This window comes from Bubalus kerabau, chromosome 2, assembly GCF_029407905.1.
Source record: "Bubalus kerabau isolate K-KA32 ecotype Philippines breed swamp buffalo chromosome 2, PCC_UOA_SB_1v2, whole genome shotgun sequence".
Taxonomy (NCBI): domain Eukaryota; kingdom Metazoa; phylum Chordata; class Mammalia; order Artiodactyla; family Bovidae; genus Bubalus; species Bubalus kerabau.
Window position 1 is genome coordinate 111,007,986 of NC_073625.1, and position 19,946 is coordinate 111,027,931.

Sequence of the window (19,946 nt, forward strand, 5' to 3'; positions counted from 1 at the left end):
ACTTAAAAATCAACACAAGGAAGTCTACTTTGTCAAGTTAACCCCTTATGTACTGGTTGTCATTTTGCTTTTATTGCAGAGGTGCAAATGGAGCAACAAACTTGAATAAAACGTCATAACCCTTGTGAAAATAATCCAAACCCCAGAGATTACTTCCGAAGCCTCTCAAACACAGACCTTAGTCTGGGGCTCTACTCTGCTTCTAGTTGTCTTATTTTCAGTGGCTCAGGTTTCTACCGGAAAAGACAGATTTTACTGTAAAGCATACTTAGTTTATTTTTCTATATAAGGGATATAAGAGAGAAAGTGTTCGACTCTGTGATTAGATGATCAACTAACATGAATGACAAATCAGATACAATTTTGGTTTAAAACAAAAACCCCCAAGCTCCTGGGGATCTGGCATTGGCCAAACTTCCTTTGGAAGATTCCAAAGTTAAATCCCTTAAAAAGGAAAGGGAAAAAGAAATGAAATGCCAGTGTCTTTATATCCACAGGGATAGAGAATACAATAGTCCTCTTAGAAACCTTTGCATTGGTGCAGACAAGATGACTGGTTAGGCAGGCTTTGTTAAAACACAAATAAAAAATATGTGTCTAAAAATTAAGAGGACTTGAAAAAAAGGACACAACACGTTGCTGGAAAGAAGGTGCAGTCTTCTGCCTTGCTGGAATGAACACATGATATTTCAAAAATAGCAAGCTTTGGTTTGGTAAAGTTTTTTTTTTTTTTTTTTCCTTTTTCTACTTGAGACATCTTATATGGAGTACTTGGAGGCAAAACAAGTAATTTTGATTTTTTTTTCTTTCGAAAAAGGCCTTCATGATGGGCACACAGTAAGAAACAGATTTTTTTAAAAGATAAATTAAAATGACATTTCATTGAACAGGGGTAGAGGTGACAGGAGGGAGGAAATTCCCTTGTGAAAACAACAGTCCCCACTGTGCGGGCGGCAATCGGGCAGCTGCCGCTAGCAATTGCACCACAGCATTTTAGACCACTCGTGTATCAAAACCGATACAAGTATTAAGAAACATTGATTTACAAAAACCAATTCTCTCTCTCTCTTTTTTCTCTCATTTGGGAGGGAAGTAGATGAAATGGAGAGAGACAGAGAGGGCAGAAGGCTCCCGGAATCTGCTGTTTGTTAAGACCCATGGTTAGGGTTTGGGGGAAGAGACGAGCAAAATCTACTCTATTCCATATTCTCCGGCTCGAAGGCTCCCTGGCACTACACTAAGTCCCTGGATGAAATGGAACTGGTCACTGCTACTGAGGAGGAAACAGATGTTCAGAACCAAAACAAAGGTAGGGCTTGAATGAAATGAGATTACGAAAATGATTATGGTTTCCTCTTTCCACTCCTGAGCATGGTTAACTGTGGAAGGGGCAAAGACACTGTTATGAGTGAGCCACTATTTCAAAGGGAAGGGGGTGGGACAGGGAGACATGGATATTGAGACCAATTAATATCTGCAAAATGAAAAACGGAAACAAAAAAACAAACACATGGAAGCGAAGGCACTCCAAACTATATAGATACACTATACATTGCTAGAGTTATTGTTACAATAATACAGGCCGGTACCTACTGTACAGAGTTAAAACTATATGGCTTTAAAAAGCTCGTCTACAATTTGTCTGATTATTAAACAGAATCACTGCCCTGAACAGTACTTTTTGCTCATTAATAACAGTTCCTGGGTCCACATATTTACATACAAAACAATAGAACTTAAATTTAAAAACATTGAAAGAAAATATAATGTACAAGCTTGAATTTGGTGAGGAGCTTTTATTATTATTATTTACAAAAAACATTATTCAGAGACCTGGATCCCACTTGTATAAAAGAGTTCTGTGATCCCACCATGATCCTTGAGAAAGAAATATCACGAACCTCAGCCCTCACACACACACAATTAAAATTAGAGAAAAACTTGACTTTTCTCTCTTCTCTTACCCCATTTACGGGGGAAAGTGTTTCCTAAAAGAAGCAGATTTTTACATTCTCCAGCAAGCATATCAAGTTCAGAGTACTGTCTGTGTCCACATGTTTGGCTGGGTAGTTTGGTCTCAAAGTAGGTCCACTTCTCTGTTACAGACCTGCCATCCAGATTCTTTATAAACCCTTTCTGAAATGGTCTATCAAAGCCATTCCCTTTAAGAATTAATGCAGTCAAATACTTTGATTCAGACTTTTTTCAAATCTTAATTTGCTCTCAGAAGCTCATTATGAAAAGTAAAATGCAATTTGTTTGATTTGGTTTGAGTGAGTGTGTTTCCTTTCTCATGAACTCTGATATAACCAGAGGTTGGAGAAACCCTTCTGTGGCTTAAGAGCTTAGCTAGACAGTGAGTGAAAACTAGGATGGCTCACAGGTGCCTCTCTGGGTACTGGTTCACGTCAGCAGGCAGTACGACTCTCTTGGAGAGTCACACACACTTGGTTAAGAAGCAGGACAGGGTGCTGGGACCTGCGTGAGGGCTGCCAAGAGACTCCACTTCCGAATCACCTGGAGGGCGAAGCTCCTAACATGACTGAAGGTGACAAGGAGGGTTAAAGGTTACACACAGTCTGAGGCTCAGCTCTGCAGCCCTACAGTTATCAGCTAACCTTGGAAAGGTGTGTGGGGAAGGAAGGAAGGTAGGCGGGAAAGGCGGCCATCACTCAAGTGATCTTTAAATGTAAAGTACAACTGATTGTGCCTTAAAGATTCATAGGTCAAGTAATGGCCCATAAGCACCAAGGTGTCTAAGGTTCATTTTAGAGTATATAAGGCCCACATAGATGTCAACCTTAAAAATATAAAACAAACCAGCTGTGAAAATCTATTCCCTTACTGCCAACGTAATCCTTCAATTCTCCTTGCTTTCCAAGGAATATTGCTTTTTCTTCAAAAACAGAGACTGAGTCTTACATTGTTCACTGATTATATGAAGAAAACAAAAACTCTTAACTAGGTGTAGGGGGAAACATCCTCATGCTTCAACTAGTCAATTCTGATATTGTGGACAAAAACAGAAAGACAGAACAAAACAAAACAAAAAAACCCCAAACAAAAGGCAGTACTGAATCTATGTATATAACACATATACACACATTTATATAATCAGTTTTCCTATAAAGTCAGCAGGTACAAGTGACTGTTTATATCATTTTGATGTGTAGTTTTTAATATTCCTACCATCTAAAATCATCATGGCCTATCTCACATGCATCAATAAATAAAATTTAAAAAGCTTGAGGTTAAAAAAGCTGAAATTAAATACAGATTCTGGATTTGGAGTTAAAATTAAAACTATATGCAGAATGTGGCAATTTCTGCAAGCTCAATTTGCAATTAAAAAATACGAAAAATAAACCAGTAGACTGTTACAATTCACATTATTTAACTATGATGTCCTCTCAAGTGTATCTTTCCAAGGGAAGCAACTTTAGAAAAAAAAATCTGGACAAATTAATTCACAGTGGTGAGATCTGCCCGGCCCATCCTTCTCCTCCAGGTTCATCAGCTTTTGACCTCTGCAGCCAGAGTGGCCAGCTCAACACCCTTCTCAGTCTTCTCCTAGGTTACTAGATTAAAACTGTACTAAGTTTTATAGACAACCTTTGGTCAGGCAAACAAAGACCCACACAAAGAGCACACACGCTTCTCCCCTGACAGCTTCAGAAGTTTACCTACAGAAGTTTCTTCACCACTAGCACTGATTAAGAGTAAAATAAAACCTTGACATCAATTAAGAATTTTCCCCTTATAATTCAAACTTTATTGACCTCCCGGGTTACAAATGACACACATTTCCTTTGTCTGCCACACCTGCCATTGACATGCCAAAGGCAAGTCTTCAAGTACCCGAGGATATGGATTAATTTTACAAGTGACATTTAAGTCCCCATTGAGTTACACCTGCTAAGCTCCCAACCAATTTCAAGCTGTGCACTATACCCAAGTCTTACACTTGACTTTAAAAGAAAACAGAGTTCAAAAAAACTTCAGCACAGAACAAAGTCTTCTTCTTTTGTGGAAGGGGCATGAGGCAGGAGTCCTGTTTTTAAAGTATACAACAGCAGACTTTTGATAAAAAAAGATTGTCGTGGGAGAGAGATTGTGTGTTCTAGTGCTCCGCTTTCCCCCTCCCCACAACCCCTCCCACCCCCTGGATCTCCCTCAAGTGAGAATACAATGAAACTGGTTTGTATTTATAGATATTTTACAAGGTTAAATAAGAACAACAATAATAATAAAAAAAAATTGAACACTAAAATGAATAGGTTTTTTTTTTCTCTTTTTAATTTTCTTTCCAATCGTGACCAGTGTTGCTGAGTGACACTCAAGTAAACTGGTGGTTGTTCCTGTGCAGCTGGCTGCTCGGGACTGTTCAGGAGTCGGAAGCTGATGCAGAAGCGGCATTATTGGTCTGTCCACGGTCTCCAGCATTAGCATCTGCAAATTGAAAGCCCCAAGAGAGAGCATGAACAATCCTGTAATACCCCAGAGAGAAAAGAACGTGGCCTCAACTGCAGACTGAGAGCTGTATCTGGACTGTTGTTTTAAATATGGCCAATACTATGATATTTCAGTCCCTCTGCTGGATCCTCAGGTTGGGAAATCTGTTGTGGGCCCTAGAACTTTTGCAGCAGTGCAAGAACTTCTTTGGTAGAATTGTTCTCCAGTTTGTGGGTTGTCTGCTAGGGAGTCTATGGTGGGGCTAATGGTGACCTCCTCCAAGAGGATTTATGCCGCATGCTGTGCCTCCCAGGTCTGCTGTAGCCAGAGTCCCTCTCTCTGTGGCAGGCCACTGCTGACCCGTGCCTCCACAAGAGGCGCTCAGACACTCAGACAGGTCTGGCTCAGTCTCTTGTGGAAAATACTTAAAGAGACAGGAATACCAGACCACCTTACCTGCCTCCTGAGAAACCTGTATGCAGGTCAAGAAGCAACAGTTAGAACCAGACATGGAACAACGGACTGGTTCCAAATTGGGAAAGGAGTAAATCAAGGCTGTATATTGTCACCCTGCTTATTTAACTTATATGCAGAGTACATCACACGAAATGCAGGGCTGGATGAAGCACAAGCTGGAATCAAGACTGCTGGGAGAAATATCAATAACCTCAGATATGCAAATAACACCACCCTTATGGCAGAAAGTGAAGAGGAACTAAAGAACCTCTTGATGAAGAGGAGAGTGAAAAAGCTGGCTTAAAACTCAACATTCAAAAAAATTAAGATCATGGTATACAGTCCCATCACTCCATGGCAAACAGATGGGGAAACAATGCAAACAGTGACAGACTTTCTTTTCTTGGGCTCCAAAATCACTGTGGACGGTGACTGCAGCCGTGAAATTAAAAGACATTTGCTCCTTGGAAGAAAATGATAAACCTCGACAGCATATTAAAAAGCAGAGATGTTACTTTGCCAACAAAGTTACGTCCAGTCAAAGTTATGGGTTATAGTTTTTCCAATAGTCATGTATGGATGTGAGAGTTGAAATATAGAAGGCTGAGCATTGAAGAATTGATGCTTTTGAACTGTGGTGTTGGAGAAGACTCTTGAGAGTCTCTTGGACTGCAAGGAGATCAAACCAGTCCATCCTAAAGGAATCAGTCCTGAACATTCATTGGAAGGATAGATGCTAAAGCTGAAGCTCCAATACTTTGGCCACCTGAAGCGAAGTGTTGACTCATTTGAAAAGACGCTGTGCTGGGAGCGACTGAAGGCCAATAGGAGAAGGGGACGACAGAGAAGATGGTTGGATGCCATCACTGACTTGATGGACATAGCTCCAGGAGACGGTGAAGGACAGGGAAGCTTGGCATGCTGCTGTCATGAGGTTGCAGAGTCGGACACGACTGAGTGACTGAACAACAACAACAATGCTATGAAATATGAATTTCTTCCTGCATAGATCTAAGTATGTGCCTTGGATGGGTCTCAGTGCAGGGAAGATGGTGCCTCTGCATAAGCTACAGACTTATGCCAGAGAACATTTCTATCAAAGCTCTTGCCATAGCTGGGATTAGCATAGGATGAATATTCAATTGGAATCCAGCTTACCTGAAAATAAATGAACAGTGCACAGCTTGGAAAACTTGCTAGAAATTCTGAATGGTGTTATAATATGCCATCTGCTTAAGTGGGTGAATGAGTGGAGGCAATGAAAGCAATATGGGTCAGTGTTGATAGGCAGAAGCACTAAGCGTAAATCAAACTCAACTGCTTGCTTTCTAAGTATAGTCCTTCTCCATTATTCACAGAAATGGAAGACATAACCAGCAAAGAAAGAGCCACTGAAGGACCAATTCCCTTATTTAATTCAATAAAGCATCTCAGAGTGAAACGTCAGAGCATTTGAGCTTACTTTGCCTAATATTCTGGAAATACATATATCTTTACTACTTACTTTAATCCATCCCCACCCCCCAACACACATACTTTTTAAGGTCCACTATTATTTCATAGCCTCCAATAACATTTAAAAAGGTATTTAACTGTGTCCAGATTGGTGGGTTGCCATTTCCTTCTCCAATTATTTCATAGCCTCCAGTAACATTTAAAAAGGTATTTAACTGTGCCCAGATTGGCTCTCCTGGAGAAGGCAATGGCACCTCACTCCAGTACTCTTGCCTGGAAAATCCCATGGATGGAGGAGCCTAGTGGGCTGCAGTCCATGGGGTTGCTAAGAGTCGGACACGACTGAGTGACTTCACTTTCGCTTTTCACTTTCATGCACTGGAGAAGGAAATGGCAGCCCACTCCAGTGTTCTTGCCTGGAGAATCACAGGGACGGGGGAGCCTGGTGGGCTGCCGTCTATGGGGTCACAAAGAGTCAAACACGACTGAAGTGACTTAGCAGCAGCAGATTGGCTCTCCATCTTGGGTAGGCAACATACTGCTGTTTCAGTGGCTAGTCAAGTTGCATCTGTCTTACACACATGACTGGGATATATGGCTAGGCAAATTTCCTCTCAAAAACTTCACACTAAGCCCTGATCAAGAAGAAAGGTGGCCTGACTGAGATGGGCAACTTCCAAGAGCCACCATCCTAGAAGTCCACCACTCTTGGCCATCCAGGCTGGTGACACCAACAAAACAGACTCAGAAGTTCTATCTCCCTCTGGAGACTGTAGCTCTCCTGTATTCTATGAGTAAATTTTATGGCCGAATGCAACACTTGGTCCTTGAATCTTTCTACTTTGAATTTTTTAACAGGAAACTGACCCCAAGGACACACAGCAATTCTAGCTTAAGGAACTCCTGTTGTTGTTCAGTCGCTCAGTTGTGTCTGACTCTGTGACCCCATGGACTGCAGCACACCAGGCCTCCCTGTCCCTCACCATCTCCTAAAGTCTGCCCAAGTTCACGTCCACTGCATCGGTGATACCATCTAGCCATCTCATCCTTTGACACTCTCTTCTCCTGCCCTTAATCTTTCCCAGCAATAGCAACTTTTTCAGTAAGCCAGCTGTTCCCATCAGGTGACCAAAATACCGGAACTCTTAAGGATTAGATACTTAGCTTATCATTTTGATGGCTACTCTTTAAAAACTATACTTCCTTCCGAAATATCTGATTATTCCTTTAAACAATCTGCCCTTATACTTAACTCAACCTTTGGGGAAGAAATGTTTCTGTCTCTTAATATGAATGGTTGTGTTCATTTGTTTTATTTCCTTCAAAACAGCTTCTAATCCTATTTTCATGCAAGTTAAGTGCAGGCATTATGACATGAGGGTCCATCCATTAGGTCCACATTGCCCATGGCATGGCATCACATTAATTTATCTGTATGGATCAAGGACAGGTGGCAAGAGAGGATATATGATATTTAACACAGAACCTATGTTCCAAAGGCGGGTAAACAGTCTTTCACATTAACCAGTTAGTAACTGTACCTAATACTTCATTCATAACTCCTATTTTTTCTTGTACATGCCCTGTTTATCAGGAGTTTTATTCTCAATGATCATTCAAATTCTGTGTCTCGATAACCTAACATCAATTCCAATTCAGGCCATAGGTTCCTATAAGGCTTCTGCAGGAAAAATGTTCATTTTCATAATTTAGGCACAGGCTGCGTTAAAAACTCCTGAGAAAGCCTGGAAGGCACAAACATATGTCAGAATATAATGCTCCTCACAAACCCTGCCATTGCAGCATCTCTCATGCTCTGGATGACACTCAGAACCTATGCATAATTATCATCAAATAGACCTTCTCTCTCTTTTTTAACATGTGAGGATGACAGGTGAAAGTGTCATATTATGGTCTTCCTCAGGTCTTCGAGATCCACCAGTCATCAGGAATTTATCAGCACACACATCAGCATCGTCACACCCCTGGCCATGCTGGTCATTAACTACTGGCCAACACTCACCAGGACTCATCCACATTTACAGCCAGCCCATTATTACTCTTTGGCAATATCCTATTTAGCTACTAATCTGCCAATGACCTTGCATTGGCTATTACCTATGACTTTATGACATTCCCAAAATTAGTCTCCTTTTCCTTGGATAAATCCAAAGACCTGCTGATATGATTATAATAAAAAGCACAAGCCTTTTCAGTGGACATATAATCAGAAACAAAATCACCTTCTGAATGATAAAATTTTAAAAGACATTCATATTCCTCAGGTTTGTAATTTAATGATCTCTTATTTTTCTTTGAATCATTTCCAAATCACTTGATGAGTAAAATTTTAACAGCTAATTACTTTGACTAAATTATTCCTGATATCTAAAGTCACAGCACTGAATTCATTCATCAAGAACAAAACCAAAAAATAACCCCAAAACCTTTGCCCAGTGCAATGAGCTCAACTTAAAACCAGGTTATAAAGTCTTTGCTGAGAAAAAGAATAGAGTTCTCTATTTTTCAGAGGGATATAAAACAAACACAGGGAGGAGAAAAGCAAAACAAACAAAAAGATGTGAACTTCTATAAACTCAACAGTAGCTGGTTTATTGAATTAGCAAAGCTATGTTTTTAAAGTTCTTCTTGGTATATGCTTATTTTGATCCCACTGTCAATTCTGTATATTTGTTTACAGAGTTGAATCTGAATTAACATGGACCCTCTATAATTTAAATGTTCATTAATTTAAAATTCTGATAAACGGTCACCAGACTTACATGTTTATTGAAATTTCTAGAACTTTTCTTCTCAAACATTTAAATAGTAACTATTTTTTAATATTCTTTTTTTAAAATATTCTTTTCCACTATGTTTAATCACAGGATACTGAATATAGTTTCCTGTGCTGTGCAGGAGGACCCTCTTGTTTATCTGTCCTATGAAAGAATTTACATGTGCTAATCCCAAACTCCCAGTCCTTTCCTCCCCTCCCCTCTTCCACCAAGGCAACCGCAAGTCTGTTCTCTATGTCTAAACAACTCCTCTTTAAAAGCAACAAAGCTCATCTTGATTCTTCATTCCCTTCCCTTTACATATGTACTGATAAAAGTGATGCAATCTGGCATTATGATTTAAAAAAAGGCTAAGATCGTTTATCTTCCTTAAGTCAAATCCAATTTCACAAATGTTTTTTCCATAAAATATTTATTGAGTATGAACTCCACTGGACAACTTAATAGCTGTGTGATTATGGAACAAGTTATTTAACCTCTCTACCCACAATTTCCCCATATGTAAAATAGTGATATACCACCATCTATGTAATAAGGCCTAAGAAGTGCTTAGTAATTGTCCAATAAATGGAAAGATAAAAGAAACATCTAGAAATACACAAATGTGTAATTTATGTGACTGCAATAACCACCACCATCACCACAGCATCAGTGGTAGCAGCTGCTGACATCTGGGTGCTTACCAATGTGCCAGATATCATACCAAGTAGTTGCAAACATGTCACTCAGCCCACACTGTAAGAAATAGGCACAATTATTGCACTCACTTTGAAAACAGGAAAAATGAATGCACAAAGAAATGAGATAATTTGCCCAAGGTTACAGAGGTAAAAACTGGGAGAGTGGGGAACAGAGGGAACAGAGGAACAGAATAATTACCTTTAAGGGCTGTAGGAGACAAGCAGAAAAGATTTCCTATCAAAGGGAGAAGAGAGGGCTTTTATTCAGACCTAACCCCTACATAATCCAATGTGATTTACAGAGTCTACTTCTATTAACCAAAGGGCTATTACATTAAAACAGATAAGTGAATTTATAATAATAAAAATTACCAGTATGGTTATTTTATTATCTAATTTTCAAATAGTTTGAATAGGATACACAGAGATAAAGGTGTTTTGTAAACAACTAGAAGTGAAGTCACTCAGCTGTGTCTGACTCTTTGCAACCCCATGGACTGTTGCCTACTAGACTCCTCTGTCCATGGGATTTTTCCAGGCAAGAGTACTGCAGTGTGTTGCCATTTCCTTCTCCAGGGAATCATCCCGACCCAGGGATCAAACCCGGATCTCCCACATTGTAGGCAGACACTTTACTGTCTGAGCCTCCAGGGAAGATTATTTACTGATTTCCAACATTCCTAGAAACCAATGTTCATGACCAGCCCTCTGATACACCATAAACCAACAAACCAAGGATGGATTTGAGGGAGAGAGGGGAGAACAGTCAGCTTTGGGGGAAGAAGGGGTAAGATCATTCTTTTTACACTGTGGTAGCCACCCTCCAAGATGGCCTCAATGAGGCATGCACCTCTTGATGTCTATACCCTCATGTAATCCCTTCCTCTAATAAACAGAGCCGGCCTATGTAACACACAGGATATCACAGAAATAATGGTGTGTGATTTCCAAAAGTCTGGACATAAAAGACACTGTGGCCTCCACCTTCTCCTCCTTGGATCATTTGGTCTAGGGGAAGCCAGCTGCCACAACATGAGACACTTGTATAGTGCTACAGAGAGGTTCACACAATGACGGGCTGGGCCTTCTGCAAATGCCAGCACAGATTCACTCCCCACAGGAATGAGCGATCCTGGAAGTAAAGCTTCCAACCCCAGGCAACAATCCTTCAGATGCCTGCAGTCCTGGTCGACATTTTGGCTACAACCTCATGAGAAACACTCACCCAGAATTTCACAGCTAGGCTGCACAAAAGCTGTGTGAGATAATAAATGTTTACTGTTAAGCTGCTAAATTTGGGGGTATCTTCATACACGGCAGTAGATAACTAATGCATACATTTTCACAAGCCAATGAGAGCACTACTGAGCAAGTCCCTCTACAAAATTCAGTATGCTCCTAATAAGCTGTTTAAGACACGGAAGATTGCACCAGTTGTTCATTTGTTTTCCCCCTAATCCTGAGAAGAGTCTTACGGTTCTATGGCTCTGGTACTGGGTATGGCAAAGGGAGTCTGTACATGTATTGAGACCCATTTTATTCTGTATGATCTTAGAGGTAAAAGTGACAAGTTGATTTGATGGGCAGCTGTCTCAATACTGAGGAAACTGCACCATCTGGTTGCTTAGGTGGCAAACCAAAAGTTCTCACTGTGATCCTTTACTCTTAATGCATCACCAAGTCCTGTCCATTTTCCCTCCAAATGTGTCTGATCAAATGCGTAAAATGGGGAGGGGAAGGAGAGTGAAGGGAAGGTCCCACATTTATACACTGGGGCCAAAAGGTGTAAATAGAAAAGCAGAAAATAAGGGAACAGGTCAGGTGGAAAAGGACAGAGAATAAACAAGGGAGCCGGGGTTCCAAAGGTTCAGTATTCCAGAACTATAGGTCTATAAAAGTTAAACCTAACTGATATAAGTGTTCACTGTCTGGCCCAACAGCAATAATGGAAATGTTCTATCTGTACTCTCAAATAGGATGACTGTGAGCTACATTTGGTTATTTAAATTTAACTGAAATTAAATAAAAATAAAACATAGTTCCTTATTTACTCTAAACATGTTTTCAGGTTCTCAAAAGCTATAAAATCATTATTGGCGTATCAGTGAAAGAGCATATCTCAGATATATCAAATCCTTTTTTGTGCTTTATGTGTAAAATATACTTGGGAAATTTTAAGTATACTTTACTTAGTTTCTTTATTATGCTCTCCTAAGTCTATTTTGTGCATTTCTATTCATGAGCCATCCTAGTTTCATAATTTAGAACTGTCTCATGACAGCTCAACTCCTCAACTCCTCTAAAAGATAAAGTTTTGGAGCCTTGGGCTATGTTGTGTGTATTGTTTACACCCTAAGGTCCTAAGCCTCTTGATGAAAGTGAAAGAGGAGAGTGAAAAAGTTGGCTTAAAGCTCAACATTCAGAAAACTAAGATCATGGCATCTGGTCCCATCACTTCATGGCAAACAGATGGGGAAACAGCGGAAACAGTGTCAGATTTTATTTTTTTGGGCTCCAAAATCACTGCAGATGGTGACTGCAGTCATGAAGTTAAAAGACGCTTACTCCTTGGAAGGAAAGTTATGACCAACCTAGATAGCATATTCAAAAGCAGAGACATTACTTTGTCAACAAAGGTCTGTCTAATCGAGGCTATAGTTTTTCCAGTAGTCATGTATGGATGTGAGAGTTGGACTGTGAAGAAAGCTGAGGGCCGAAGAATTGATGCTTTTGAACTGTGGTGTTGGAGAAGACTCTTGAGAGTCCCTTGGACTGCAAGGAGATCCAACCAGTCCATTCTGAAGGAGATCAGTCCTGGGTGTTCTTTGGAAGGTATGATGCTAAAGCTGAAACTCCAGTACTTTGGCCACCTCATGTGAAGAGTTGACTCATTGGAAAAGACCCTGATGCTGGGAGAGATTGGGGGCAGGAGGAGAAGGGGACAACACAGGATGAGATGGCTGGATGGCATCACCGACTCGATGGATGTGAGTCTGAGTGAACTCCGGGAGCTGGTGATGGACAGGGAAGCCTGGCGTGCTGCAATTCATGGGGTTGCAAAGAATCGGATACAACTGGGCGACTGAGTGACTGAACTGATAAGGTCCTAATGTGAGATGTTTCCATTCAAGCCTGTTCCAAGTGGAAATGCCTCTACTTAGGTCTCACATTGGTGTTATTAACTGACACATGAACAAGCAACACTGTTACTCACAAAGAAAGGTATATCCCAATGTTACATTTAAACTAAAATCATACTCAGTTCAGTTCAGTCACCCAGTCATGTGCGACTCTTTGCGACTCCATGAATCGCAGCACGCCAGGCCTCCCTGTCCATCACCAACTCCCGGAGTTCACTCAGACTCACGTCCATCGAGTCAGTGATGCCATCCAGCCATCTCATCCTCTGTCGTCCCCTTTTCCTCCTGCCCCCAATCCCTCCCAGCATCAGAGTCTTTTCCAATGAGTCAACTCTTCACATGAGGTGGCCAAAGTACTGGAGTTTCAGCTTTAGCGTCATTCCTTCCAAAGAACACCCAGGACTGATCTCCTTCAGAATGGACTGGTTGGATCTCCTTGCAGTCCAAGGGACTCTCAAGAGTCTTCTCCAACACCACAGTTCAAAAGCATACTGTACACTAATGAAATCAAAGTATCAGCAGTAAGGAAAAGGATTCAATTTTTGTTTTTTTCTCTTTATAACGTCTACCATGATTTTGATAATTTTTTGTGTATCATAATGAGGGACCGCTTCTCAGCAAAATATCAGCAACTCTCTTGTCAAAAGGAAAAGGTGTGGCATGAGATACCATGGTGGACTCAGTCATTTAAAAAACAGAACCGAAATTCAGGAACCAATGAGGCAATCAATTCAGCAGCGAACCTGAAGGGCTTATCAACGGTACTGTTTATACTTGGTCGGCTGGCAGCAGAGAGATCTTAACTGCTGTGTGTGCAGAGACAGAACACGTTTTAATTAAGAGGCTTGGTTGTCCAAGGTAAAAAACTGAAAGCCATGGAGACAAAGGATGTGTCTATCTTTTAAGTTAAAAAACTTAGTAAAGGAACAAAGAATAAGAAATGGCATATGAATATAAACAGGTGACTTCAAGTAAGGAACTGAGGAACACTGGAAGAATACCCAGAAGAATGTCTGATAAGATATTCACCAACTCAATCAAGAAGCTTTTACAATACTTTTGGAGGAAGGAGGAAAAACCCAGGTAAAATTTCTGACTTAATAGGAAACAACATGTTTTACATTAAAATAAGCAGTTTCCTAGAAGTGATACTTAGTACTGCTGTGGTGAAAAAATACCAAGATGGTATGACTCTAGGTATCTATATGCAAACTCAGTAAGTGAACTTGAAATCCTAACAGAGGGTAGACACACTCTCAGATACAGTCTCATTGGTGTCAGTGACACATGGATGGAAGTCTATACTTCAAAACTTCAAACACAGAGCCAACAGGAGGAAATGGGCATAGAACTGTCCCTAACAAAGATACCCCACCTTCTTCATCTACTAAGTTGGTAATGCATAAAAACACAGATGTGCTCATGTACACTCTGTCCTCCCACCTCCCTCACCCTGCCCCCCACCACTCTGGGCCAGCTAGTGCTGAAGTAATGGAGAAATGAACAAATATGTGCATTACCAGTATAAAATGGGACAAGCTTTTTGGACAACAATTTGACAGTATGTGTTAAAAATTTTAAACTTCCTTACACCTTTTGACTCAGGAATTCCTCCAAAAACTGGGGCACAACTCAAATGTCCAATAAGGAATTAGTTAAATAAATTATGGTATAGGCTTAGAATACTAGTTGAATACTATAAAGTCATGTATCACCTTCCTCCATATACCATAAACCCATTAAAAAAAAAAGCCAGTCTCTGTCCACTCATAACTAGACTAAAATATACAATATAGTGTTACCTTTGATTTTCTTTGGAAGTGAGAATATGGAGAGTCTTATTTTCTAAAATAACTAGATATTATGTTTTTTTTCATACATAACTAGATACTATGTTTTTAATAGAGAAAAATCCTTACATTTGGATTAAGATAAAGCGAAAATAGACAGGAAGAGTTACGAAGACCGCCACCTGAGGGCGTGCACTGTGGGTTCTACCAACTAGACAGGATATGGATGCTGCTTTCCCAGTGCACACTATAAAAGTGCCACAGGGCAGCGACACTTGGGGAGCGGATGAAGGGAGGTGACTGTCACTTTAGAAAAGTAAGTATTCAATACACTGACTTAATGTAACATTTTATTTGTCAAATTCAGTGGAGACAAACAATGGGAGAAATTATTCTGGGTTTAATTCTGTCCAGCTAGGAAAAAACTGGCTGGTGATGGAGAAGGTGACAAGATGACAGGAATTCTGTGGTAAAAATAACTGTAATAGAAAAAAGGACCACTAGCCCTGGCTAAATCTGAAGCATGACTTTAGCAAAATGCATTTCAAACAGTTCAGGGAACAAATAAGTATGATTTTGTAGTTAGAATCTTCAAAAGGGGCTAATACCTGACAGGAAATAGAAAATTATAAAAAACAAAATTCTGACCAACCAAACAACTGCATATACTCTCTTTGCAAAGTAAAAGAAGGACCAAAGAACCCAAATAAAAGGGTTTTTCTTGATGAGCTCATAATTTAAAAAGTAGGGCACACATCCCAGGAAGAATAGAAAAATAAAAATGTGAACCTGTCAGAACAAGCCAAATTCAGTTTAAATGAGGTTAACAGCAAAAGGTTTTCAAAGCAAGACCAAGAAAAGTTAAGCCCCCTGACCAGGTAAAAAGACAGAGAAGACAGACCTTGTCCAACTCTTATCATGATTCCCTTTTCTGTTAGAAGGGTTTTCAACCTGGAAAGGATATAACAAAAATCCTAATAAACAAAATGCAGCCCAAGGAAGGTGAGGGAAATCTATACATTTTAAATGTCTTTAAACCCAGAATCTATAGTTTAAAAGCACATTCTAAAACAAATTACAGAAATTCAATTTACAAATATTTAAGCACTAGAAACTCTCTTTAAGTCTTCAACAAAATTTTTTCATTTCCATCTTTGACATAGTTTCTTTCTTGATGGAAAAAATCTGAAAGTTTTCCTGACAAAAGCAAAGTATTTTTACTAATTTTCATAACATTATATAAATGAATATTTTACGGCTGGTCTCTAGTTAAGCAAACAACAAGAAGGGTAATTTATTTACAGAGCATTAGAAGACTAATTCCTAGTAAGCCTTGTCTAGTCCCATTTAACTTATTTTATCACTAACCTTGGTAAAGGCAAAAAAAAAAAAAAAATCTAGTAGGCTCTACCTTGTCCTCTTTGATATATTTTATTAGTTGCTTAGAGACAGGCCAAAAATTATTATGTTTATAAAATGTGCAGATGACAAATAACTATATAGAAAACCTAACATTCTGATATTTTAGAACATATTCAGGATTAGGATTTAAAATTCTCATTAGTATGGAGAAGATGCTAGCCATAGCCATTATTAAAATCTGAAGGACTTTTGCAAATAAGAATTGGGTTGGTTTTCTATAACCCCAGAGTAGGATCACTGAGTGAAAGAGATACGTATAAGGGAATAAATTTCTAACAAAGTGATATAAAGATCGAATGTGCTACTGAATATTCTAGTTTCTGAATATATACAAGTATGGGACACTAGCTTTCAGTAGATAATAAGGAGGGTGAAATGAAGCCAGTGGTTTTCAAATTTCTTTTAATAGCAGAACCATTGCACTGGAAGAAACCTTACCCAGAGGACTAATACGAAACAGAAAATTGCTTTAGCTGAAATTCCCAACTACATCTTACACTTAACTCATCTGGCACTGGATCAGATGATCTCTAGAGTAATTCATATATGATCAGTAAAACTATAATTCCTGAAGATTTACTACTCTACAGGGTCCAGATGAATGGTCTCCCAAATGGAATGAATGGGAGGATCTGTTGGGGGTGTGGGGAAAAATCAGATAGATACAAACATTGAAAAAGGAAATTATACTTTATGGTCTGAGAACAGTGTGTACACTTTTCAGAAGTTTCACCTGTCAGTCAGAGCCATGGTCAGATATAATGCCCCCAGGAACTGACGTGTTTTAAAAATGATTTAAACAATGTAAGTTTTTGAGGAAAAAACAACCTCCATATCCACTGATTAACCACAACTGTTTTAATATTTGTATGTTTCTATTTAGTCCTGCTAAGTCACTTCAGTCGTGTCCGACTCTGTGCGACCCCAGAGACAGCAGCCCACCAGGTTCCCCCGTCCCTGGGACTCTCCAGGCAAGAACACTGGAGTGGGTTGCCATTTCCTTTTCCAATGCATGAAAGTGAAAAGTGAAAGTGAAGTCGCTCAGTCATGTCCGACTCTTAGCGACCCCATGGACTGCAGCCTACCAGGCTCCTCCATCCATGGGATTTTCCAGGCAAGAGTACTGGAGTGGGGTGCCATTGCCTTCTCCTCTATCTAGTCCTATCCACATGCAAATACACATTTAAGTCCAGTTACCAACATGGTACGTAGGATTTTAAAATTTTCTCCACATAATTTAAGATACTTCCACAAATCTAAGTTTTATAATAACTGTCTTTTATAGTTACATAAAAATGGAGATTTCATAATGTACTGAATCATTTTCCTACTGCTGACCACTCAGGTCATATTGGCTCTCCTTTTTGTTATTATATAACGTGTTGTTTACTCACTAAGTCTGACTCTTGCAACCCCATGGACTGCAGTGTATGTACCATGCTGGTAACTGCCTAAACGTATATTTGCATGTGGACAGGACTGGATAGAACTAACTACTCATATTTAGTTAGAGGTACATATTGCAATTCATTCACCCAAACGTGAATTATTGTGGTGCTGTAGCTAGGGTGGGTGATTAGAAATTCTAATTTTGAAAATTCTAAATTAGAAAAACTTCCAGGTTCAGATTTTCAAGGTCAGAGGCTTTGGAGTTTAATATTTTACTTCTTCATACCTTGGAGCAGACCTGGAAATGCTTTGTCATGTTGGCGGGCATTCACTTCCTCCCTGCTTGGGTGGAGATGGGATGTCCATTTATTCAGGTGAAGAGAGTCATATATTCTTTTGTTATAAAAGAATGGATGTCAACCCTGTCTTTCACATGGCTGGTTTTTAACATTCATGAATCTGTCCTTACTTGACAATAACAATAAAATGGTGTAGCAGTTTCCTTTCACTGAAGGCCCACCACCATGTGACCAGGCAAAGTGTTAAGCAGTTGTACACTTTACATCTTACTTCTCATAACTCTATGTGGTGGGTATTTACTATTCCTATTGTATGGATAAAGAAATTGATGCTAAGAGAGACAGCAAACAACATGTATATGTTAAGATCTTACTAAAGAATGTAACTTATACTACCAAATACTTATTTAAAATATGTATACATGCACATACATATGTATTTACTTAAATCTGGGCCATTAAAGCCATTCAGTCAATCCCTTCATCTAGATGAGCATTTCCTAAGATATGTTAGGTGACATTACTCGGCTCCCATAACTTTGGCCCCAAAGAAAACTGTTTTGCTTTAACCATATTGCAGTGTTGTGCCTTTAGCTCATACTGAGGGGCATTTAAGAAAGTTTCCAAATGGAGTCACCATTACATTTATTGCTGAAATGGTGACAAGAGTTTAATTTACTCTCTCTTGTGTGTGCACATGCTCAGTCGTGTCCAATTCTCTGAGACCCCGTGAACTATAGCCCACCAAGCTGTTCTAGCCATGGAAATTTCCAGGCAAGAATACTGGAGTGGGTTGCCATTTCCTCTTCCAGGGGATCTTCCTGACCCAGGGATCAAACTTATACCTCTTTCGTCTCCTGCATTGGCAGGTGGATTCTTTACTACTAGCTTATAGTACCAAATTTGCAGCCCTAAATTAGGAGAACTACTTCTCAAACAGCAGGGTCAGAAATACTGTGCTTCTCCTAAGCTACCAGTGTGCTTTTTATCTAATGAAATATATGGGAAATTTTAAACAGATACCACTTTTTTATCTAGCCACTAGAAAGCTTAGTGAAATATCTGAAATCCTTCCTGGTATTAAGATACACAAGGCATGCATTTCTTTAAACTAATTTTAGCTCTGCTCTTAGTCTACTATTTCTATAAAATTCCTCATATCCTGATCTACTTCAACTTTAAAGTAAACTCTAAGGATCAAAGCCCAATGCTGGTTTCCATATTTATGTTGAAATCTGATTTCAACAGCTATAAAGATGTATATACAGCAGTAAAATTATTTTTTGATGACTGCTGTAACTTGTATCAAAGCAACATCAAAATCAGGTTATACTAGGCTCCTTACCAGGCAGACAATTTGCCCCAAATCTTAGTTGTAATCATTAACTAGTATTTCACATTAAGAAAATCATTTAAAATTACCCAAAACTTACCAATCATAATTCTTATTGTATTCATAGTCTAAAACAATTCCTATAAACTAGCTCAACAAGTAAATGTGCTAGTTTGGGATTAGGGCCTATTCAATGTTTTAAACAATCAACACAATCTAACCTAGGCCAGTGATTTAATTAATAGCTCACTGAAGCAATTCTGTCTTCCTTCTAAATACAGGTCATAGTTAAAAGCAAAATAAAAAAATTCTATTTTTTTCATTTAAAAACTTCAAAGCACATTTCAGTACATATTTGATTTGTACCGTATTACTTGAGGAGAGCACTGCCACTCATTTTATAGATTGAGAAAATGAACAGGACATTACTAAAACTAATGAAGTTCAAATGACTTTCTCAAGGTAGCATGTGCTGATGAAACTAGAACTAGAAAAGAGACCTTTTTTCCTAGACTTTTTCTGGAATATAGATGGGCCACAGATTAGAATGAAATGTTGTCAATCTTTACTAGCAACATTCAAAAGATTAAGATTGGATAGGAACAAACAACTCTGTGAGACAACAGGAGGTAGATTTTGACCTCACTGTTGAATGTTAAGAACTAGTGAAAGTGAAGTCGCTCAGTCATGTCCGACTCTTTGCGACCCCATGAACTGTAGCCCACCAGACTC

The 19,946-nt window shown here is 39.3% G+C and overlaps 1 protein-coding gene across 5 annotated transcripts in view; it reads right to left on the reverse strand.

Moving 5' to 3' along the window:
- Positions 1–1,161: 1,161 nt before the first annotated feature.
- Positions 1,162–19,946, reverse strand: part of GSK3B (glycogen synthase kinase 3 beta) — a 216,375-nt gene continuing 197,590 nt past the window's right edge. For 2 of the 5 annotated variants that reach the window (XM_055568297.1, XM_055568296.1), the window contains one exon: positions 1,162–4,449. In XM_055568297.1, the coding sequence (XP_055424272.1) occupies positions 4,385–4,449 (65 nt within the window). In that variant the 3' untranslated portion in view covers positions 1,162–4,384. Of the gene's footprint in view, positions 4,450–15,672; positions 15,723–17,868; positions 17,922–19,946 lie in introns of all 5 variants that reach the window. The other 3 variants (XR_008710389.1, XM_055568299.1, XM_055568298.1) reach the window with 3 other exon arrangements.